General features: G+C 39.1%; 1 protein-coding gene across 1 annotated transcript in view; it reads right to left on the bottom strand.

Moving 5' to 3' along the window:
• The window catches only part of LOC149298214 (glypican-3-like), a 133849-nt gene that overhangs the window by 86194 nt on the left and 22351 nt on the right, over nt 1-25304 (bottom strand). Inside the window, exon 3 of the mRNA XM_089487665.1 lies at nt 687-1378. Coding sequence (XP_089343791.1) covers nt 687-1378 — 692 coding nt within the window. The remainder of the gene's footprint in view (nt 1-686; nt 1379-25304) is intronic.

Raw genomic sequence — 25304 nt, 5'->3', positions numbered from 1 at the left:
GAAAGAAATCCAATACTGCACAATGATCATACGAGATACATCCAGCTGGTTCGAGAAACGTGCATACTTTTTTATTTTTAAACTGCAACTTTTAAAGAGAGAGGCAGATGGTAGAAATCACGCCGGTTTTCACACCGTGCTTGTTCTAGATATGGCAGACGTATCACAGTGATGTGATGTAACTTTAGATGTTTCAGTATAATCCATCTAGTCAATATGAAGGGTTTCAAGCCTGGCATATACTGTATTAATTAATCTATGTGTTTACAGGCTAAAACAGACAAAATTTCATATATTACAAATCTTTATAAGAACGGCATCTTAAATGCATGATTAATTCTTCACAATAAGTTGTTTCTTACCTTTGGTGAATATGGGTTGTTTCTCCAAGTTCAAAGAGGAAAAAAAAGGTCAAAGTTACCGAAAAAAAGACAAAAGGCACAATCTTTTTTGTAAACAAATTGTGTAGCCGACCTAAAATTATTTTCTTTTTGGCATTAATGGTGACCGGCGATAAGTGGCGTTACGGCCTTTATGCTCACTTTGCTCACAAAATTCCCAGTTCAGGTCATGGATTAATAAGCGGAGAACTAGAGTCATTACAAAGTTTACTAGCACTCTCTCACACAGACTTACCATTCACAATCATTAAAAAAAAGAAAGAGAACCAAGTGAAAGCAACTTACTGCTGTGGACATTTTCCCTCTGTTCTTCTCGACATGTACCACGGCATCACGAATTAGCGAGAAGAGGTTGAGAAGAACATGTTCCAGGTCATAAATTCCGTGCATTTCTTTAGCAAGACGCTCTACTGAAGCAATATACTCATTCCAGTGGGGATCAATATCAACCACGCTTGCCAAACAACTTCTCATCACGTGTCCGCAGTAGCCACCACAAGGCTGTGCCACCAGAATACCCTGGCAGTGGGAGCAGTACCACATTTTCACCAGTGTCCTTCCACACTCTTTGTTGAATTTCAAATAATCAGTGGTGTTAATCACTTCAATGCCAAGATTTAAAGCTTGCAGAAAAACCCGAGACGCTTGCAAGGATTTTGATACTTGGGTCATGATAGTTTTGGGATACTGGCCAAAAGCACTGGTGTCCCGTCTTGCAAGTCGAAGACATTCTAGATTTTCCACGGATTCCTGGACTCCTGGGTTTAGGTAATAACCGTATAATACAGGGAATAAGCTGTCAAAAAACTCATCCACCATATTGTTCACATTTATGTCTGACCCCAGCACGTATAGTGAAATGTCTGTGAATAATTCACCCACAAGCTTAGCTGTCCTTGATGAGATGTTCTGGTAATGGTTCTTAAACATCATGTTTGTGTAATTTCTTGCGTGCCGTATTACAATTTCAAAGGCTTCTGTATAAAGAAAAATAAAAACAGATATATATATCAATTGATCATTTACATAGGTTATTGAGTGCTATTTGTTTCTGGTCTATATGCAAATCGGTACACAAACTCTCAATATTTTAACCAAACATTCTTTAATGACAAAGGGAAAACCAGTAGTGTAGCGAAGATTCTAACACAAAGAAACAACACTCAAGTACCCAGATACACTATATGAACAAAAGTATTGGGACACAACTCTTAATTAATTATTGAATTTAGGTGTTTCAATAAGACCCGTTGCCACAGATGTAGAAAGCCAAGCACCTAGCTACGCAGTCTGCATTTACAAACATTTGTGACAAATATGGGTCTCTCTGAAGGGCTCCGTGAATTCAAGCATGGTGCTGTGATAGGAGGCCACCTCTGCAATAAATCAGTTTGTGAAATTTCATCCCTGCTAGAAATTCCACGGCCAACTATAAGTGGTATTGTTGGAAGCGTTTAAGAACAGCAACAACGTCATAGAGCGAGGTCACCGAGGTAAAAGTCACCAACGCTCTGCTGATTCCATAGCTGAAGAGTTCCAAACTTCCACTCACGTTAATATCAGCACAAAAGCTGTGCCGCGGAAGCTTCATGGAAAGGCACTTTTTTATTCCAGCATGATTGTGCCCCAGTGCACGAATCACGGTCCACAACGACATGGTTGGATGAGTTTGGTGTTGAGGAACGGCCGCACAGAGCCCTGACCTCAACCCCATCGAACACCTTTGGGATGAACTGGAAAGGAGATTACGACTCAGGCCTTCTCATCCAACATGAGTGCTGACCTCACAAATACTCTACTGGATAAATGGGGGAAAATTCCCACAGAAACTCTCCAAAACCTTGTGGAAAACCTTCCCAGTAGAGTGGAAGCTGTTATAGCTGCAAAGGGGGAACAACTACATATTAATGTATATATATATATTAAGAATGTGATGTCCCAATACTTGTGTCCATATATTTTATAACAATGATATTAATAATGATTTCCAACTTTTTAACGTTTGTTTTTATGAATAATTAGCATCCTTCATAAATAAGATGAACACATTGCATTCTGCACTAGTCTGATGTTGGCTTGTTTTAGAGACACTTAGTTTCACCTTTTTTGGGGGGGTCATACTCTATTTCCTAAAAATAGTCAATTTATACAATTTTATACACATTGCAAATTAGTTAATTGTCAACATAAATGACATTCCGTAATTTATAGACTGTCCAACTCCAGTAAGCACTGACTTCAGAAAGAGCTTGTCTGGCCCTGTATAATGTATAGCTAAAAAGACTGGGTAACCATGTCTCATTTCTGGCCTTCTTCACACATGACATCTTGCAAAAACTACATCTGTTCTAATAAAAATAAATAAATGAAAAAAAAACACAATACTTTTGAAAACTGGTTTTATCTGATACAATTAGTAAAATATGTGGTGGGAGAACTGAGCAAAGAGTGAATAACATTCTTTTTTAAAAGACCAAAGAGTTGACTGGAGGCAGTGTATTTTATATCAAGATCTGGAGAGGCCCTTCATTGATTATATTAATCATTTAACATTCTCATTTTGCACAGTAAATAAAAGACACCCTGACTACCCAGCATGAATGGGCTATAAATGAATTAGAAGTGCTCTTACGCTTTGATTCTTCTGTGTCCAGTCTCCATGTAGTCTGCATTCTTGCTTTAATTGCACAGAAATGTAAGCAGCTAATTAAAATATTGCCAACAGCCCTAACAAAGCCTAGTTTAATGGCGTCTGTACATTACTTTTCCAAGACAGAACTACACAACACCCATAATGTAGCCTGTATTGTTATCCTCCCCATTGTGGAACATACTAAAGTCTTCAATATCAGGTCTCACAGAGAAACTACCTAATACCTAGGTGAATAATTAAGATAGACACTATTTCTAAACTAAATAAAGATATGGTAATAAAGAAGAACTGACAAGAATTTCTAAATTCATATCAAAACTGCCTATAGCCTGTCCTTTGTCGGTCATTGTAATTGTTTTTTGGAGACATTTTGTTTGGAGTATTCTAGGTTATAGAAGCCATTCCTCAGGCAGAATTTGCAAAGTCTAATCCTGATGATCATCAGTCCTTTAATATTCTCTCGCAGCAAGAGACATTCAAAAATATTTGGGCATATTAACAAAAGCAGGGGCAGTAAATTATTAACTAATAATTCTATAGAACTCTAGAAGTTTAGATGGAAAAAAGGAATCTGCTATAATTATTACATAAATATCTGAATTACGTATATCAGACATTTAGTCCAAGCCAGGTGGTGTTCCTGCTTTCTCCACTAACGTTCCTCATGGTGTCCTTCAGGACCAGAATCTAATAAAATACAATGTCAATGTTGGGATGTCTTTATAAGGACATTTTTATGGTAACACCTGTGATTTACAATAACATTTTAACATGCAGCTTAAAAAGCTTGGAATAAATATTGTTGCTTTGTGTTGTATGGAAGCATCTGGAGGGGAATTCATGAGGGATGTTCTAAGGAGGACAGCTTCAGAACATCTGCTCAGCTTCATTTCTGACACATGATTTTGCTGGGAGATTTTGTTTTGATTTTGTTATTTTCTCATTCTACTCTTTGTCAGATGTCACTTTGTTTCTCATTTCTACAAAGCAGTCAGCTGCCCTTTGTGTCTTTCTAGTTTAGCCTCTGAGAATAGTCCTCTATAGTAAGAGCAAGTTATAATTACAGACCTCCATCCAAACGTGACATTTCTAAGAGGGAATATAAATGATGAAAAAACCACAGGAAGCTTTGCCTTTGATGACGCAGGAAATGCAAACGCACATATTATAAAAGCTTTAAAATGCATGCAAAACAGAATTACTGTGCTTGAGAAACAAGGCTCTCACCAATTGTGTTTAATATGCATTAATACAATTGTACGCCTCCCTATGTTATATACATTAGATATTTGTATATGTCTTATATAACAAAGTAATAAAAATGCAAATAGATGGTCTGATTGGTTCCAAGTTCCCCGCCATCATATTGTAACATGTCCCTATGTGTGTGACGAGGGCTGTGGGGAAGGAAAACACTGCAGGAAGAATGAAACAAAGTAATGAGTCGGTTATGAACAAATATAGCTGGGTTTAGAAAGCACCATTATAAGGCCACCCACAATTCCAGGTTGTTCAAACTTTTTTGTTCAAATCGATCATATTTAACACTAGAGGCACTGCGATCGTGGAAGTCCTGAATATTTCAAGAATGCAAGGTAATGTATCACATATGTCTCATCATTATGTCCCTGACACCTTAACTATAGAAGAATGCATATTAAAGTCATCGATGCGTTTTTTAATAGGCATTGTTCTAAAATGGCAAAAAGCACTTTTGTGACACTGAAGAGACTTCCCTGCTGCAGCAGCTTCCCTACCCATGGTAGGACTGTTTTTGCCACTGACTGTCAATCAGTGACAGGAAAGTAGTCCCATAGAAATCAACAGGAGCACCTTCCTCGCATGCACATGGGGATCTGAATGGACACCTGCCCGCAGTGGTCACTAAACTAGCGCTGGATCTAACTGGAGGTATATACATCAGATGCAGGAATATGCGTTCGGCATCCTTAAGCTGTGTATGGAAAAGGGGTAATGTATATCTGGAGAATTCTGCGGAATCCCCTCATATACTAGTAAAAGGGCCCACACAAAAAATGTAAAAGGACCAGACACCTGGCGTGTCCATTTAGAACCCCAAAGTGCCTAATTGTTCAATGATACCCCAATGCCTTTATTGATGTGGGAGAATACATATGTTAAAGGAGATGGGTGTGGAGAGGGCTATGGCCATATCCTAATAATTCACAATGGCTGCAGAAATGGTTAACAATCACGTTGTATTTTCTCGGCTTTATGTTGTGACAGCTCTAACAGTAACCAGACAGGCTGCTGCACCATTACAAATGCATAAGCGGCCGAGCCGTACGATGCTTCTTGCATATGCCTTTTATCGATTTTTGTATCCCACTGGCAACAAGGAAATTTTGTTGCAAAATGTATTTGCACAATATTAGATCAATAGCAATTTTTTTCCTTAATGACATAGAAGCTAAGAGGACAGCTGAAGTCAATGGGAGATGGATCTGATTTGTATCCAATATCTTGCAATTATGAGACGGTATGAAGGCAGGAATGCACATCAGGGTTTCAGGAAAACATTATATATCTACATTACCATGACAAAAAAACATAAGACAATAAGCAACGTTATATATTGTTTTTTATGGACTACTGATGAAGAGCTCATTGAAAATAATTATTGAAATGAATAACCATTAAAAGGGAAATGCCATGAAAAATAATATTTTTCTCCTTAAGCATAAAATCCAGTGCTGTATAAAGTAACGTAGGTTAACATTGATGAAAAAACGGTTTTATCTAATTTTGTCCCTTTATCTGCAGACCTAAAGGCTGCCATCACTCATGTGATATTGCAGGGGAAATGCTAATTCAGTCTTTCTATCATAGATCTCCGTTAGTCAGAGTGTCCAGCTGGGTGATTAAGACTGAACCATTCTATTGTTTACCACAAGGCATCATGATAAAGATGCTAGGTAGATTGGGGCAAGATTATTGACGTATTCCTGGCTAGGCCCTAGGCCATCTGTGCATCCAATACTATTTTACAAAACAATTCGGAGGCCAGATCACGGTGAATGGTAATTCTGTCCAATGATTGTCCTCTGATTAGAACGGCATAGGATGGTTTGACACAGGAGGACCACACATATATGTCCCTATGGGTGGCAGGTCCTGGCTATAAGCAATGAAGATCATATGTCATGCCACTGTTTGCGGTAATGAAGCACCATGTCACCTGCCCAACAAGCATTCTTCTCTAGAGAAAGTGAGTTTCAGAATAAACCCAGCCGCGATAGGTTTGTGCCTTTGGCATGATAACCTACTGAAGACCTTAGAGTTTCCAATAATGGAAGGCGGAGAGTCTGTGGGTACTTGGTATATAGAAAATGAATAATCATATAAAGGAAATGACGTCATTGTTCCTTTAATTGAAGCAGACAGATAAATACATGACAGGCATACAGTTGATAAATAAGACCAGTGCTGGGTTGACCTTTAGGCGTCAAAAGCGATTGTCTAGAGCCCTAGGCCCGAGCTGAGAGCCTGCCAGGGTCCAGCTAGAAACAGTTATAGAGATTAGAGGATCTCTCCCAATATATCTTTACCAGTAAAATAAAGGGGCAAAGAAGGAAATACGCAGAGCAATGGGATCTATTTAGTTTTATCCACTCCTGGGAACAAAAGAGAAACAAATCTTAAAAAGTGTCAGATTCTTACACCATAAAATGTTTGAATCTGAACTGGAAAAGGCATCAGTACGATAATACGATGATATTATTGCAGAACGGGCTCTGTTTCAGTTGGTGCTGCTTGTCCTTTTGTATAAGGGATGATAAATGAAAGCTCGCTTTGCTTTACATCTGTTTTGGACACTCACTGGAGCAAGGCCCTTATAATGAATGAGTTTGTGATGGTGAAAGTAGTTCAGGTATTTACACATCCCCAACAGCAGAGGATACGTAGCCGCGCTTCAGCTATCGGATTTAAATCTCTACTTGAAACATTTTCTCAATAAGAGGTGTGAGGATTAACAAACAATTTTCGCATTAACCCCTTAAGGACGATGGGCGGTCCCTAAACCCATTGAAAACAATGCATTTGTCATTAAGGGGGTTAAGTTTCATTGTTTATAAGTGTTCCTAATCACATTGCTTTGCAATTCGTACATAAAGATTTATTATATGAAAAAAGTTGTACAAAATTCTCCTGTAAGGCAACAAGTACAGTGTGAATTCATTTGAATGTTAAAACAGACCAGAAATCCAGATTCCTACAAAAATGTGACACCTGTAACACATCCAATGTAGTTAAAGGGACACTTTAATGCAAATAAAAGCTGTGTGGCCCCTTTAAATTTCCATTTTCCAATCGCATGGGGGGGGAATTCTGCAATTGCTAGTCCCCCCCCTGCTAAATGCCATGTAGGAGGTGTATTTGGATGAAAAGGGGTTAAACTGTCACTTTAAACTTTGACGTCACAGCTCTTATCATAACTCAATTCATTCTATGAAATGACATGGAGCTTGTGCTGTTGTGCAGTCATCCACTGAAATTGTTTTCTTTTAGATATTAAGCATAAAAAATAAGCGCGCGGAATCTGTCCTGAAGTTCTCTACCTTCTTTTCACGGACCCTTAAAATGACTGCCACATTCAAATGGCAACGTAACAACAGGGATAGATATGTTATTGGTGGGGGTAATTATGCAGATCCTGAGAACTGGAAGTTAAGATGACTGCTCCCATGGTATATTATTATTATTATTATTATTATTATTATTATTATTATTAATTTATTTATTTATTTTAATCTGGGGTTGTTCAGTGTATAGAAATGCGAGATTTAGGAAAAGTGACATATCTGCTTCAAAAGCGCAAGATATATATACATCTACCCCATAAATTACATTATGCACAAATTAATTCTGGAAAGACAATACATTTGGGCAAACTCAGATCTCTGTTACATCTCGGGGGACTGTGACCATGTGAAACTATTGTCATTTGGAACTACAGCAAAGAACCCGAGGAAAAAAAAATAGACAAGCTACACTTCTGGGAAGAGGGATTCTCAAATAACTGGAGATTTCCTACTGAGCCTGCCTCTGTGGAATATAAAACTACAAGAGAAAGCAGATGTAATGCGAAGCTCACACTGGGATCTGCAATCTAATTGTTCCCGGAGCACATTATCTTGACATTTAGAAATATTGTTTTTGAACACTATTATAACACATTCAAAGTTCCTGCCTTTTTGAGATGAATAAAAATCCGCAGGGCTTCAAAGGAAACAATGACTCATAATTACTTTTTTTTTTTTTTACAACAAACTTCTCGCTCTTGTATTTTTCGCCTGGTTAATGGTAAAATTAATCCATTGTATACAGCTGCAAAGATTTATCTCACGAGCATCATGTTGTGCCTATAAATGTTTTATAATGAATACTGATCGTTGCGGACCGTCTATATAACTCTGGATCTGAGTATATTGAATGGTGCTAAAAACAATCCCGGGTACGTGCTTCCGTGTGATATACCTGCCCGACGTGGTTTTCCATCGCTAAAGCTCCTTATTGTGTTCTAGCGCTGCAAGCTGCAAAGACGACACAAAGCACACGAGTGCCTAAGGAAGGATTTCTTTATTCACCCGCATACAGGAGTATTGTTGGAAAATGCAAACTAACAAGTGGAAAAAATGCGGCATAAGCCTAAAACAATAAAGGTTGTGTTCACAGCTGTCCGCCACCTTTCTTGTTAATTACAATTAGTTTTCTGTTGCCGCTAGCAGTATGCCTACACCTTGGGGAAGTCCAATGGAAAAATGATCTTTCAACATTTAAAAGAGTTTTGTGTACCGTGATGTAGTGTAGCTCTGAACTGTATAAGGGTGATGTTCTGTAAAAAAAAAATCACCACTCTGAAATGACCATTTATGGAGAAGTCCTGATTATCTGATAAAGTCTGTTGCTCTATAGAATTTCACTAGTCAGAGGTCCCTGTTGAGTGATTAAGCCCGAGACATCCTACATTTTTACACAAAGCAGCATGCCTCCCAACTATCCCGCGCAAACTGACTTTGACTCTCTATCACACTGTCCCCGTCAAGCACTACCTGTATCCGGATTTAGAGGACAGAGGTAAAGCTCCGCCGGGACACTGGAGAATGTATACTGCGCATATGTGGGAGGTATGAAGAAATATGATAAGGATTTGATGCGTTTCCTAGGTTAATCGACTGCAATCTTGAAACAGCTTCTGTACCAGTATGTGCTACATTTGTGCAAGTTATTGCTCATATTTTATATTGTTAATTTTAATGTTATTGTTAAATGTGTTTCCTCTCTTCATTGTAATAACTCAATCTAATGGCACACTGCAGATAAAACGTTAGCTGAGCTAAATATATACATGTAGAAAATATACAGAACTGTTGTTCTTTTGTATCAAACATACACTTTACAAATGTTTTTTTTTAGGTGACACTACTAATAAGAAACATTGGTAGGAGCTCCTTTGTAAACCCGTCAGTAAGAGCTCAGCTTACTTAACCCCTTCAGTCCCCTATGGACGTACCGGTACGTCAAAAAAACGCATCCCAAGAATCCCCTATGGACGTACCGGTACGTCCATAGGGGACTGAAGATAGCAAAGGAAGGGATGGGAAGGTGTAATCGCCATGAATGCCTCATCATGTGCAACAGGTGCCTATATAACAAATACAGAGAGGAGTCAGAACATCAGATACTTGTTTGTGTTAACCCTGTTATAGCCATATGGGCGGACGTACAAATCAATTTATTTAAACAATTAAAACACAGTTCCTACATCCCCCATTGAATCTTCTTTCTGTGTCTGGGGTGAATTTACAGTTTACACACTTCGTTCTGCGTGTGTACGTGTCTTATACTAAGGCTAGGATCAACAAAACATGATGTATTCAGATCGTGTGTGCCATCCTGTTATGTATTCATTTAGTCTTGTTTGCAGGAAGCTAAAATGTATTTGGAAGAGAAAAAAAAAATAATTAAATCTAGATCAAAGAGTGATGTTTGTCGCAGTCAGTTGCCAGACAGTGTGTGTGATTCATGTAAACTCATCCACAGCTATTTAAACCTGTCTTTTTGCTGGTCTTTTTTATTTATGGTTTTATTTTGTATGTATAAAGAGACGTATAACTACCAGCTCATCATCTATCAAATGAAAATAGAATCAGCGAGAACATTTAAAGGAAACCCAGCCATCATATAGATTTAATGCATATGATAGCGGAGTGGACCCCCCGACGCATCTCCTGCCACATGATTTATTTACAGCCGGTCAGCATCGGCACTGGCTTGGCAAGGGTTCCAGCGGGGTCTAACCCTGCGTGCGTGCCCATTAAGCAGTCCTATTTACCAGTTGATTTTTCAGCCAGTGGTGCAAAACATTTCAATTTAAAGATTCCATGTGCAGGTGAACAGATTCCCCTTCAAGAGTTTGCATATGAATAAAGGGAATTCGGAGACATACATTTTCCATTGCCCCTAGCATTTTAGGTGTTGCGGATACTGTTACAGGTGGGGCAGCGGCACGGCCACCTACTCCCAAATTTCCAGGATTTGACATCATATTGTGGAGCTCTGCTTCAAACATTGTGTAACCACATGTTAGGTCTTTATGCTCGTGTATGCAGTCATATTGGCCACACGCTACTGCACCCAATGTGCCACTGAGGAGTATGGAACACCCACCGGGCATTTGCCTAGTGTGCCAGATGACCAGTCTGGGCCTGCCTGACAGCCTCACTAAACAAATATTCATATTAAAATACTGCATTCTTCCAAAATGAAAAATCATGGATTCCATGGATGTGCGTGTAGCCAACATTGGAGCCAAGTGGCAGGCACATCTCTTGCACAGCATTTATATAAGGCTAGAGAAAAGGGGCAAATGCATGTAGCATATTCTGCACACAGTGGCTTCAGGGTCCCTTTAAGGTTACTATTTCCTAAATGAACACTCAGGCCCATCAAAAAAATCAAAGTGTATGTCTAGACTGTTCCACCAAAGAAACATCAGAACAGGGCAACAGCTGCAGGCATATTTCGATACACATGGAATCTGTTTATGTTTTGGGGTTACTGCTCCTTTAATTATGATTTTTTTACCAGTTTGTTAAACGTGAAAGACGTTCGCTTCAGGATTTTCATTTAGCTCTTTAAGTGCTAGATAATGAACAACACAAGTTGGCGAAAGTGACGTCAATGGATCTGAAAGACATTAACGAGCTGAAAACCGAACAATGATTTTTTTTTATATAAAAAGACATCAGATAACAGCATAAAGATGCTGGTATGATTCTCTGAGAAACATGTAGTACACAGAAGCCTGATAAGCTTTCGGGACATAATGCACCAACTGAATGATTAAAAGAAGAAGTATGTTTCTTGTGGCTGCCTCATTAATCATCAAGAAATAGCAAAAACAACAAAAAAATGTTTTCCCTGAAAAGAATGTTCGTGATGAGGATCCATCTGCCTTATTACTTCATTATGAAAGCTGCAGAAAAGAAAATTAGAACAACCTTGGGAATTTATTTATAGAAATTTGAAAGTTTTGAAGGCCTTACACTATGGTGAACAAAATGCGTTATCATTGAATGAGTGTTTTTTTCACAATTCAGTTTTTTGGTAGGTAATCCAACAAAATGCGTGTCTAACCCTGAGCCCAGAGGTAACATTGTTTCACCCCGAAGACTCCATTCAAACCGTTCCTGATTCCTAAAAGACTGTACATTTCCCAAAGACGATAATACAGTTTGCCCAGTGATCGCTATTAGCTCATGACTTTGCGTGGAATATTTGATGGTCAGTTGATCCAGATCCTCCAGCACTCCAAACTTTAAGTGTACCGTGATCAATATTGTCTAGCAAGCCATTAATCTCATAAAAGATTATGATGACATCTATAAATTCAATTTATGTTCCCTCTCCCTTCTGTGGATTACTTTTTTTCTAAGTAATATCTGGAGAAGCAGACAGAAGATTGTAACTGGAGGCAAGAATACCCACCATTACATATCAATGTCGCCGAGCATATTAAGTGTTTCCTAGATGCTTGCATGATGTGTATAATGTATTTAATATAGTTTTGTACAATAAATTTAAAAGTTTGGTGCTATTTTAAAGAAAAAATTATTGGAATGGTAAAACAGTATTTTATCTAATGAACAGGAATACATGTATTTTAACATTTCTGGTACCTATTATGCAGTAAGTCAGAATATGTTACATACAAACAGAAATTTGGAAAACCAATAGCCATTTTAAGGTCCCCCCCTTAATTCATAATGCACCTTACTTATAGAAATTCCCCTCTGCCCCCTGATATGCGATTCTGCCCCCCAGATATGCTTTATGCCCCCTAGAATTGACACTCTGCCCCTTGATATGCCACTCTGCTCTCTAGATCTCTAGATATGCCATCCCTCCAGACTTACCAATGCACCCCCAGACTCCCTGGTGTCTAGCGGGGCCGGTTGGTGAATGTCTGCACAATGCACGCAGACAACCTCCGCTGCAGGCACTTCCGCCGGGGCTTCTATGGTGGTTATGTCATGCTGTTGCGCCGTTATAGAAGCCCCTGCAGAAGTGCCGGCAGCGGAGGTTGTCTACGCACATTAACCTGAAATGCTTGGGTAAAGAACCACAAGGAAGCCGAGAAAAGGTTATACCCGCATTTTTTTTTATTACCTCTGCCAACGTTGCAACTTGGAAGGATAAAGATGAGAAGCGGGTCTTAAAAAATGATTGTGTCTAAATATTGTACTTAACATATAAACTAATCGTTTTCAGATTTGTGTATGAGTAACAGAACCATTGTACAATGTCATTAGTTTTTAATGCAGGTCTCGTGAACACGGGCTCATGTTTTTGTTTGCTACGTGTTGGTGGTTTTAGGCTTCTCATGTTATAAATATTAGAATTTGATGTTGCTGTTTACTTCCTATTTTAAAAAATAAATGGAAAAATAATTACTATTTTCTTTTTCCTACTGTATCATAGAAACATATCCGACGGGCTTCTTTTCTTTTAAATACCAATTTAAATGAGAAATCAATTCCAGTTTTAATAAACAGTTGTGCTCTTTACATACCCACACAGAGACAGGAGAAATGGGGGAAGAAACCGTACATAATAATGTGTACCGATAATAATTGGTATTATAAAAGTGCTTGCAAATAAACAATTTCCTTGTCTCCATTTGACTCATATTGTTCTTTTACAATAGAAGTATATTTTGTCTTTCTAATAATTATTTGTATACAGTTAGGATCACAGGCTGAAAATCATTCCTCGCCATTAACGTTAATGAATGTAATGTCAGATTACCCCAAACTAAAAGGGGCTGAGAAGTGCTCTTCCTCCATCCCATGTACAGTGGGGTGGGGTAATAAAAGATTAACCTGGAAAGGTATAGAGACCACCTCTACCCCCTCAACCCCCATCCCAGTGCCAGGTGGGATGGGAGAGTTTAAATAACAAATATAATCAGATGGAAGGCAAAGAAGGCTATCTCATATGACCAATGCTCCCGTGCCCCCCCTATACTGTGGTGTGGATGGGATAAATATCTTAATAAAATTTTTAAAATAATGAACTCAATGACCACCTCCCTTGGCACCCAATTGGCGCAACCTGTTAAAAAAGAGAACATATATTTAGGAGCCATCCTGCACTGTCAAACAATGCCTTTGAGTCAATTTATAAGTTGAGTCCTACTGTACGGTGACCTACAGATGAGGAAATGCCCTTGCCCTGGACTTGCAAAATATAAAGCATGCACTTGTATATAATCACAGACAAAATGCATATTAGTAGATACACAAGTTGCTTAGGAACTTGCTTAGGAGTAGGAATGAGAGGAATGAGAATGAAGTTGTACAAATTAACCTTAAGTGTACACTATCTGGTTGCGTAGAAGACACATTCGCCAGAACATGAAGTGTAAATAACATGTAATACACGTCTAAATATATCACATACATAGCTATTAATAGTTCGCAAATTCACATAAGATGTCTTGGAAAAGACTATCCATGCCTAACCACATCACGTAAAACAAAGGTGGTAATTGAACATTTTGAGAGGTATGCATTTACCTGTCATCAAAAAGAATCATATCATTGGAAATGCTAGAACATTTATATATGAAATGTAATGCGGCTTTTTTTTGAAAGAATGGCTACCGCAGAATATTATTGGCTACAGTAACAAGCTTCTTTTACTTCATCTGGTTCCAAAGTTTCCTGCTCCTTTTCCTAGGAGGATCTGAGTTAATATATACCAAAAACTCTGGTCTTAATTATTTTTCCTGAGGAAAGTATTTAAAAATGTCCATTAGTCTTCCCATCCAAGTCTATAAATATTGGATTTCAATATTTCATTATTTTATACACAACTTTTAATCTGAACAAGTTCTAGACAATACATATTTTCACTTAAACATTCCTCATTATATGAGTTAAACCAAATTTAATCTGCAACATATTCGTAGACTGCAACAGATATATATATTAAGGAGAGCGTACTATTTCTGTAACCATATGACATATGTTAAAAGGTATATCATGGGGCACAGTGGCATATAGAGGGTTAAAAGGCATATCATGGGGCACAGTGGCATTTAGAGGGTTAAAAAGGCATATCATGGGGCACAGTGGCATACAGGGGGTATAAGGCATTTCTGGGGAAGAGTGGCAAGCCTGGGGGCAGATGTGCATAACAGGGGGGGGCAGGTTGGCAAATACAGTATTTAACAAGATAGATCTACTATTATATCCGCAATATGTATCATACTAATTATAGTAAGACTATTAAATATTATTGGGTAGAAAACATGATAAAATACCTCCAATGACAAAGAACGTCACATACAGTTTTGATACCCAGAAATAACACTGTCAATCTGATTTAAATATCTAAAAGTATACCAGTTTAGCGACGTGAAATGGATATCCAGCTTCATCGTTGTTTTTTTTTAATGATTCTCCCTTATAATGTTGTACAGCATTTACATTTTATTGCTAACCTAACTGAGCTCTGCTCTTCTGATCTGTGCAGGTCATGGGCAGCTTTTTGGTAGCGTGCCTATTAACGGCTGGCACAAGGAACCATTTGAAATGTAAAATAGAGTTTCCCAGAACTCGCAGCATTAAAAATGTCAATTTACTGATAGAACCTCATTAGAGCAGATTATGTCAGAATGTGTTTCCGAGGGCCCGTACCTCGTATGTGGACTGTTCCTTTAACAGCTTTCCCCAGCTGGGACCCAAATCCTCCAGTCCCTCGTTCCTCCTCCTATTTTCTATGAGTTTAGAAATTTGCAGTTTATGAATAAATCATAAAGCCCTAAAAGTCACAATTATAAACACAGAAACAGCTTTATGAATGAAACAGTGTAACTGTGGTTAATTATTATTCTTTCAAATAGCTATTAATTTACTTAAATAACTAATCTAAGACCATTTGAACTCTTTAGATCTTTGCTTGCCTTATGTACACGGCAGCAATCGTACCCACCAAGGGTCCTACTGTCCCACTCTTTCAGGCCCTAGGAAACACTGGCTAGTTGGGGAGAACCTCTGCCCCCCCCCCCCGACTGGCCCGGTGAGCTGTAAAATAATGGAGGTCTATGCCATTGGAGAATATGGCATATGGCCTCCTCACAATCCTCAGAAGTTGAGGGTAAGGTAAGGCCTATCTCACGTCCGCCTTTTGTCACTCTTCGAAATAGGTATCCTCATTTGGCCAATTTGGGTGGTATACAGCTGCATGTTAATCTCATGAATCCTGCCTGGCCCCCCAACATTTCAGGTGTCCATATAGAGGTGGAAGGCCAAGAGGCAGGAGTGCATCAGGCCAGAGGTGTTTCAGGCCACCCTGCCACTCACATTTCTCTTTAACAGCCATCTTGGGGAAGCCTGCAAGAACAAGGACACCTGGGAGGTATGCAAGGTGTACATAAATACAGTATATATGGATGCAAAAATAAATACATTTTGACTTTTTATTTTATCCCAGTCACTGCCTGCAATCCAGTTTGTAAAACATAGCATGCATGATTCATATTTTATAAATAAGAATATATAGTGATTTAAGCAGTGTCCACGGAATGGCTTCTGTTTCCGGAAAGACACTGGGGTGGGTTGAGCATCTACTGGGAGATTTATTTACTGGATGCTGTCTTCTTAACTTACGATAAATGAAAGGGCTTTTTTAATAAACAGCCAAAATGATCGTCTCCATCTAATTATGGAAACAAATTGAACAGCCAGTGATCCACTGATTAGAAGCTCCACACACTTACGTAAGTAGAAATCTTTTTTATTGAACAATATTAAAAATCGGCACAATGGGGGGGGGATTGTCAAACAATCTGTGGGGGATGAGCTCCTAAACAAGCCATGCTCCGGAAGTGCGTAGAAGACTAATATAAATGGTAATTTACCGTGATTGGATTTGTGGCGGCAAGGCAAGGCGGCAAGGACTGTATGGGACCTTTAAGGAGGCAGCGGACAGTGGGCCGCGGAAAAATGGTGAGTGGGCTGAATTTAGCCACTTATTACAGCCGACACTGTCAAGCGGTTTATTGTGTTTTGCGGTATTGCATTTAATTATGTACTTTTTTTTTAGTTAGCAATTACTACTATAGATCTGCAAAGGTTAAGACAGCAAGAAAATGGAAATAACCATTATATTACAGAAAGAGTAAAATATATCTATGTACCATATACTTAAAGCGACAAATGTGGCCTATACCCAAAGGTTCCATGTAAAGTGACTCACTGGTTACAAATGCTATGTAGATAGGTATTATTATTTTAAGTAATTAAAAAGACAGTCTACATAAAAATTAAAACAGAGTCTGATGTCATATTATATTAATGAAATCGATATTTTCGATAAAGATACTAATGGTAGTACGGTCCACACGTTTGAAAATTCAGGTACGGGCCCTCGGAAACACATTCTGACATAATCTGTTCTAATGAGGTTCTATCAGTAAATTGACATTTTTAATGCTACGAGTTCTGAGAAATTCTATTTTACATTTCAAATGGTTCCTTGTGCCAGCCGTTAATAGGGACGCTACCAAAAAGCTGCCCATGACCTGCACAGATCAGAGGACCAGAGCTCAGATTTTAAGTTAAAAATAAAATGCAAATGCTATACAACATTATAAGGGTTAAAAATCAGGGTTAATACAAATGTATAAGAATGACAACTTTTAAGCTGGATCTCCATTCCACATCGCTAAGCTTAGTGTACTTTAAAACATTCAAATAACATCTTGATACCGTTATGCCTGGGTGTCCCACTTGCACTCAATGTTTTTTGTTGTTGGAGCGGTGCTTCTCTGGGAGTCTCCAAGCAAAACCCGGAGACTGTCACAATTTAAGTTGGACAGTCCCAATTTTCAGGCACTGTCCCACTGAGCTGCCCCACTGTTGGCTTTTGTGGGCAATCAGGATCATGCTGGCTGGGGAGATCAGAGGACCTCTCCTGACCATCCCACAAGCTATGAAATCGATTGATACCCGGGCTTTTACAACACAGACCTCAATCACGTTTCCCTCCCTGCACCTTGTGACACACAAAAGCTGTTCACAAAAAAGCATGTGGTACCATCCCTTTAAGAACAACCCCTTCACAAAAGTAGAAAACAGTTTCTTGATAGATTCTTTTTTTATTGCCATGATAAAAAAAAACAATTAGAGCGTTACTTCAGTAGAGCACCTAATTAGCCTAAATGGAAAGGCCGAGATGCTAATTATTCTCCAGTTCTTCTCACAAGCGAGATATTCAAGTCAAGAAAGAATAAATGTTTTGGGGGTTTTTTTATGTTTCCCGTTAGTGAATATATCTGTTACCTTTGCAAAATAATAATTTCGTAGTTCATGGAAAGGAAGAAAAATGATCCAGAAAGATGTTTGATGAACCGTTGAAAAAAGTGAAAATTGAGTTTGTTTGGATGAGTGCATTGCCACTGGCCCATTAATCCAGACTGCAGGACGGATTGCCGCATTTTGCCTTCTGCAGAGTTATTTTATCCACAAGTTGGTTAGAAATATCCATTACATTGTTTAGTGCTAAAATTCAATTTCCTCCCCATAACAATAGGGGATATATTGAAGGTGACCTTGCGAATAAAATATTGTTAATATATCTGGATTTTTTTATTAGTCTATAAATATTCATGTAAATAAGTTTAAGCTGCGTCTCAGGTGCAGAGTTAGTACCAAAGCAATCCAAAACACACCATCCTATTAGAAAAACCACAAGGGTATTCGGAATGATGGAAATTATAAGATTTATATATAGGTTGTGAAATGTCTTTTCTTTGCTGAAGGCAAATTCTCATATCATATCCTTGTGGTAGAGGTAACTCTTACCCCATAGCATGCAGCAGCTTTTCATTATAAGAGTTTAAAAACAATAATATTTTCTATATTTTAGGAGATGGCATTCCTGGTAATTCGCCAATATATGCTCTGGTTTTGGTGCCCCATTACCGAGACTAATGTGTAACTCCATTGTATCCAATATATAAAGCGTGCAACATTTAAAATGGCCAAATTGGGACACTTTGTTTTAGGGGTTAGAGACATGGCTAAAAGAAAGAGCTTTACAAACGATACACTCGTAACCTCCGTTCAGCTCCAAATAGATACAACAGTAGAGCAAACGGGACAAATGGATTTGGGTCTCACAGAAAGACTGTCTCTCCTGAATAGACAGACTTGGAAGGTCCAGTATATACTGCTTCAAACTCCAAAACTCTCCTGGCAAACTGATAATCATTGTAGAAAATCTTAAAATCGCTGACCTATTTAGTCAATTTCAAGAAATGGACCTAGAACCATTGTGTTATATTTTTTCCTTGCTTATTGGGTCACTTTAAAAAATTCCTTGTGAAGCACAGATGGATTAATGACGTGGTTGAAGTAATGTGAAGCTCCAGTTACGAGCAGTAAGATTATGCATAAGTACCAATGGGACTTTTAAAATAAACATATTTAGCACAATATTTAGGTCCAGGCCTAACAGACCATGGCAATGATTTGTAGTTTTCATTTTCATAATGTTTATCAGATTGTCCCAAGCAGCACTGTTGAAGAAATTCACAGTTATTGGGTCATTAGAACGCCTTACAGAATCATATAATCCATTAATTGCATTAATACCATACTCCATATATCACTTGTGGAAGCTTGGTCCCTGTGCCAAACAGAAGCTTCATTTGGAATCAAGATCCAGATGTTGGGTAATGTAGTTCGCGTTGAATCTGGCTGCTGCATCAAGCTACCAACCCCGATGTCCTTCCTTTCTAGGAGCCCAGAATAGTTAGTAGACATAAGTATATCACAGTGTTCTACTGCCCTATGGACAATACTTTCTCCTTCATCCCTTTTGCTGCGGGCTGAAGGGTGTTAACAGTGAATTGGACAATTACAGGAACCCCCTTTTTATATATTTTTTTATTAGTTGTGTAAACAGTCGCATAGAGTTCTAACTTGCATTTACAACACATAAACACTAATAACAATAGGGGACGGGGCTTTACTATGATTTTTTATGTGGCTTAATGAATTATTGATAATTGTTACTTATGTAACTGAATATGGAATGTAACATAGTATTTTATTTACACATTTTCAACTTTTCATATTCCCCTTATAATAAACCTCAGAGTTGCTGCTGTTTTCTGATTTCAATTTGTTGTAAATCAAATGACTGAGTATAAACGCAAGTCGGCAGTAGTAAAATGTAGTCCAGCTCATGTAAATCTGCTTCTGTAAACTGACCTCAACTGTCATCTTAAATTCACTCAAGTATAATAAAAAGAACCAAAAAACAGAATGTCTATATGTGCATGTAGGAATGGGGAGAACTATTATAGTACCGACTTTCTTTTAGCAAGCAGAATACAAATGTAATAACTTACCTTAAGCAAAATCCCTAACTAAACTGTCTGGCTTAAATTAGCTATGGGTCATGAAGAAATGGGGGGCACTTTAGTTTTCATTTGGCAGTCCACCATGATAAAAGGTTTCCAGTCACTACATGTTAAACATTAAGGATTACTGCCTGGAAGCAAACACTCAGTATCATTATCACATGGCATGTCTCATCATTGATGGTGAATTCATCCAGAGTGCTTGGAATTCTACACTTATAAGTGAACATTAGAAGGTAATTCTGACATGATGATTAGTCCCTAGACTGATGGTGTGCAACTCTATACTTCACAGGCAGTGGGGTTTGACATCCATAAAGTGTCTAATATATACCGTATTTGCTCGATTATAAGACGAGGTTTTTTTCAGAGCAAATGCTCTGAAAAATACCCCTCGTCTTCTAATCGGGGTCGTCTTCTAATCAGACCTCAAATAGAGTCTGATTAGGAGACTAAGATCCAGATCCCCCGCACCGCTGCAGGGGACCTGGATCCTCCTGGATCCTCCTGTCTCACCCCCCCCCCCCATCATACACACTTACCGGTGCTTCCTGCTGTATTGCCGGGGCAGCGGGTTGACGTCTACGCGATCCGCGTAGACAACGTCCGCTGCAGCCGGAAGGAGGTGTGGCTAGCAGCGGGGGTTGTCTGCGTCCGTCGCGTAGACCTTCCCCGACTGTCAGAGATCTCTGATCTCTGACAGCCGGGGAAAGTATACGCGACGGACGCATACAAACCCCCGCTGCCAACTCCACCTCCTTCCGGCTGCAGCAGAAGGCGACGTCAACCCGCTGCCCCGGCTGGAAGCACCGGTAAGAGAGGGCTGAGAGGGGAGAGGAGAGGAGAGGGGAGGGGAGGGGAGGGGGGGGAGAGAGTGTGTGTGTGTGTGTTAGTTAAATGGGGGCATAGGGCATTTCTGGAGTGGCGTTAAGGGGGCATTTAATAGAGCACTCTGCCTCCTGAAATGCCTTATACCTCCCTATATGCCACTCTGCCCCATAATATGCCTTTTAACCCCCTAAATGCCAGAGTGGCATATAGGGGTATAAGGCATTTCTGGAGGCAGAGTGCTCTATACAATGCCTTTTAACTCCCTTAATGCCACTCTGCCTCCTGAAATGCCTTATACCTCCCTATATGCCACTCTGCCCCATAATATGCATTTTAACCCCCTAAATGCCAGAATGGGATATAGGGGTATAAGGCATTTCTGGAGGCAGAGTGGCATATAGGGGGTCAAAAGGCATACCATGGGGCACAGTGGCATATAGAGGGTTAAAAGGCATATCATGGGCCACAGTGCCATATTGGTGTGGCAAGCCTGGGGGCAGATGTGCGTAACTGGGGGACAGGCTGGAAAATACAAGAAATAAAAACAAAAAAAATATTTTTCTCAATCATAGCTTTTATTAAAAAAAATAGTTTACATGAATTAACATTTACTGGTAAAACTTTTTTCCTTTAGGGTCGTCTTATATTCAGGCTTTTTCTTTTTTCCTAAGTTAATATTCAGATTTTGGGGGGTCGTCTTATAATCAGGGTCGTCTTATAATCGAGCAAATACGGTATATATATAAGTGGAAACCGATTTCAGAGGCAAACAGTTGAAAAAGCACTGGACTTTCTGAACTTTCTTTAATCTTATCTGTGGTGTGTTATTCATACTGTAGTGGCTGGTATAAAAATAAATTCAGCTTTTAGTATTATTAAACTCCTTAAAAACTGCTTTCATTTATAGAATTATCGCTATTGTGGTGAAAGGCAGCCATGTGAGTCTACCTGTATCATGGACCAGTCATTGGATTATCTTTTTTTTTTACTTTTTTGATATTGGGAGAACTTGTTGAACTGTAAGCATAAGCCTTTCTTCTTTAACGAAAGACTTGCACGGGCATGCATGCTAGGCGAGAAGAAGACTACATTACATGTTGATGTGCTACAATGCATACAATGGTCTCCTGGACATTTTTTGTCAATCAAGTATGGTATACATGGATGTCTGTGAAAGGGTTAAACTCCCAGGGTGATGGGGTATAGGTGGGCTTAATTAGCATCAACTCCCCTGCAGTGGATTGTATGTAAGTCTAGTGTTCATTTACGTACAGGGTAAATGCAAGCTGTCAATAGCGAATATGTGAGTTGTGCAGATTTGTTTTTACCAACTTGCATACACTGACATTTTGACCCTTATGAGCTGAAATACTGATCGTATATATATGTATCATATTTAGATACAGTTATGAATTACACCTTCAGATATCATGGGGATGAAGCTATAATGTCTCATCTTTAGGATATTATTAGAGCTGGCTATCATTAACAGCAATCTGTTTCTGCTTAGTTTCACACTTAGGCTCCTGACCTGAGGGAAGGTCAGGGTCATCACCTATACAAGTAGCGAGGAAGTGATTGTTAGGTCATGCCTTCAGCCTGCCTTGACAAAGTCACTAAAGACTCAGGAAAAAGGTCAATAAAAGCCATTGTTTGCTTGGGACACATATATGTTCTTACATTCTTGTGGTATCCCTGGCATCCCTGTGAGGAAGAACACCTCACTATGCAGAGTAAGGAAATGGCTGTTATTTCAGGGAGCTATTATCCTGTCCCAAGACGAATGATGCATGAGGTCTTCAACTACGTTGACCCACCAAAGGTACAAAATCTTGACAAAGGACTGCCTCCTGGCCGCACCTCTAACAACACCGTCCTAAAACAAAAGTGTCCTTCCTCGGCCATTTGTTGTATGTGAGCACATTTGATTAGTTGGACAACTGCCCTATGACACATTCCTCCCTAGACCAACTAGGCAAATATATGCCACAGAGCCAATTGTCTGTCCCAATTCAGCAAGGCAGCTTGCCCAGATTGGGAAGACTGCAGCTCAATGGGCCGGTTGGTTCGATCATCTGATCTCCATTGTAACTGACCCAGCTACACTACATTATCATCAATGCTTAGACCTCCACGTCTCTACCTACACTATGCTACCCTCTGAGACAGAGCACCGTGGCATGATGTCACACGTCCTGGCACTTTGCCACAAAAGCATGAACAAGAGGAACCCCCTTGGTGCAGCAGGTCAGTTCAAGGACAAAACCCTACTAAATACATCAAAAGAACTGCAATTTTCTCTTATAGCCAAGGCAACCCTGTCTATTAACAGAATCTGATTTTATTGTTTTGCTCGCTTGCACTTATGGTAATTTAAAAGAGGCTGGATAAAAGTAATGTCTGGCTTAACATTTAAAGACAGTAGTAATGGTTTCTGGACTTCAAAAACACAGTCACATTTTCCTCCGGATCAGCATCATCTGTTCAAGTTAACTGTCACAACCCTGCAGATCCTTCTTGGCTAAAAATGTAGTTTGGCTTCCCATGGCAATGAAATCGACATTTGCCCTTGATTTAAGGCACACCTGCTCAGCGTGAGTACTGTTTCTTCCTTATGTCGTGTTGGCAGCTAGCGGAATGAAAACATCTTAATATACATGTATGATTTCATGTAGTGCTTTATTTTAGTTTGACTAAAGAAATAATAAAACTTACAGGAACCCTCATTGCTTTGGTGTTGTATACCCTACCAGTACAAGGTGTCCATCTCCTCTAACTCTCTTCCCATCCAGGGATAGTACACTAATCTGCCCATTTTATGTTTGCCCAAAGTGTTCACAACACTTCAATCCTTGTATTTGTTCCATTTACAACATGGTAGTCTTTGTTGAAAATGGATGTGCCTTTTGGTACAAATAACAATGGAGGTGACTTTACGATCATCCACTATTTTCTTTTCCCAAAGTATTTTTTTAATCTTGCAATGAGCATCGCAGACTGTTTGCAACAGACTGTAGTTTCAAGGTTTTAGAAAATACATTATTTTCTTTGTATATCGAACATAGACCATTAACTGTCCAGGGCCCCAACTGAGCCCAGATAAACTAAAATCTGGTTCTAGGAGGGCATCATCTACCAAGAGACCGATCTTATTATCACTAATCAGTTGAGGACTATTACTCACCAATTAAATGCTCCCCAGGAATACAGGGCAATGTCACACAAGGGAAAACACCGACTACAACCAATCATTACTGTTCTAGCTAACGCAGTAAGAATTCCATCTGTTACAGATGCCCCCAACATCCAGCCATCTTTACTGTCACTATAATCATCAGCACCAGCAGTGATTATAATCCTTCTGCCAACACTGGTAATGTAGTCAAAGTGTGTGATGTGTCTGTTGTTTCAATTTAAGTCACAGCTTACCAAATCAAAGAAGTCCTTTAGATCTGACTCTTCACTTTACATGCATTGTTATAATGATCTCTATGTGTGAAACTCTATATGGCTTTTAAAAATATCAAGCTGGCTCCTAGATTTGTATGCCTGATATTTTCATTTGGGAACTAAATTTGTTGCCTCTTGCCCACATTCAGTCTCACTCACACTCTCATCGAACACACCAGCGTATTGCCTTCAGTTCAAGTGAGGGCAGAATGACACGCTTTTGGTGACGTCCTCTCCCTGGATTGGGGGATCCGGAAAAAGACGTCACCACAAGGGCTGCCATTTTGGTGGAAGTTCCCTCCAAAGGTCACAGCTCCCTGGGTGCCTGTTTTTCTGTGTAATCATTTAAAACAGTACATTTACATATATTTAATGGGGCATTAATAACCTCGCTGTTCTGCAAAACGGCAGCAGAGAAACTATCTGTTTAGATTAAAAAAAGTCTAAAAATATAAAAGGGGTCTTTAGAATAACTCTGTTTAAAGTAATACAGGGAGCATGAAATAGAATCCAGGTTGTGTAAACACTTGACCGGAGTTTCCCCTGAAGGCAAATCTCTGATCGGGGCAGTTTCCGGCACAGAACTAGTAATCTCTAAAGTCACTGCGCCTATTAAATACTTAGCAGGGCTCCATGTGTAATACTATACTGTGTGTGAGCACAGTATGGCGATGATAACATCTTCCTCTGTGCTTTCAGAACTCCATTACTATTTGAAATCTTTGCAGAGCTGCTTTTCAGTTACCTGGAAACCCGAATGGGCTTGTAGATCATATCTAAAAATTCTCTACGGAGATAAAAGACAGCTGTGTGTTTGAGGTCTTATGTTTGAAGTCAGAAGAATGCTTCAAAAGTTTTATCTTAACATGATTGGCTAACTGCTTCCTACGTTATGGAGATTCCAGAATAGGAAATATTTGGGGGGGTTTTCTGAGGCTGTAACACAAAAAAAGTAAACTGATTTGTAATATACCGGTTTATATGATTTTTTATTGTCTTTATATGAACA

The sequence above is a fragment of the Sceloporus occidentalis genome, unplaced genomic scaffold (assembly GCF_023333645.1).
Source record: "Sceloporus occidentalis isolate IW3139 unplaced genomic scaffold, rSceOcc1.0.p SCAF_34, whole genome shotgun sequence".
In the NCBI taxonomy this organism is placed as follows: domain Eukaryota; kingdom Metazoa; phylum Chordata; class Lepidosauria; order Squamata; family Phrynosomatidae; genus Sceloporus; species Sceloporus occidentalis.
This window is presented reverse-complemented; position numbering and strand designations above follow the sequence as displayed.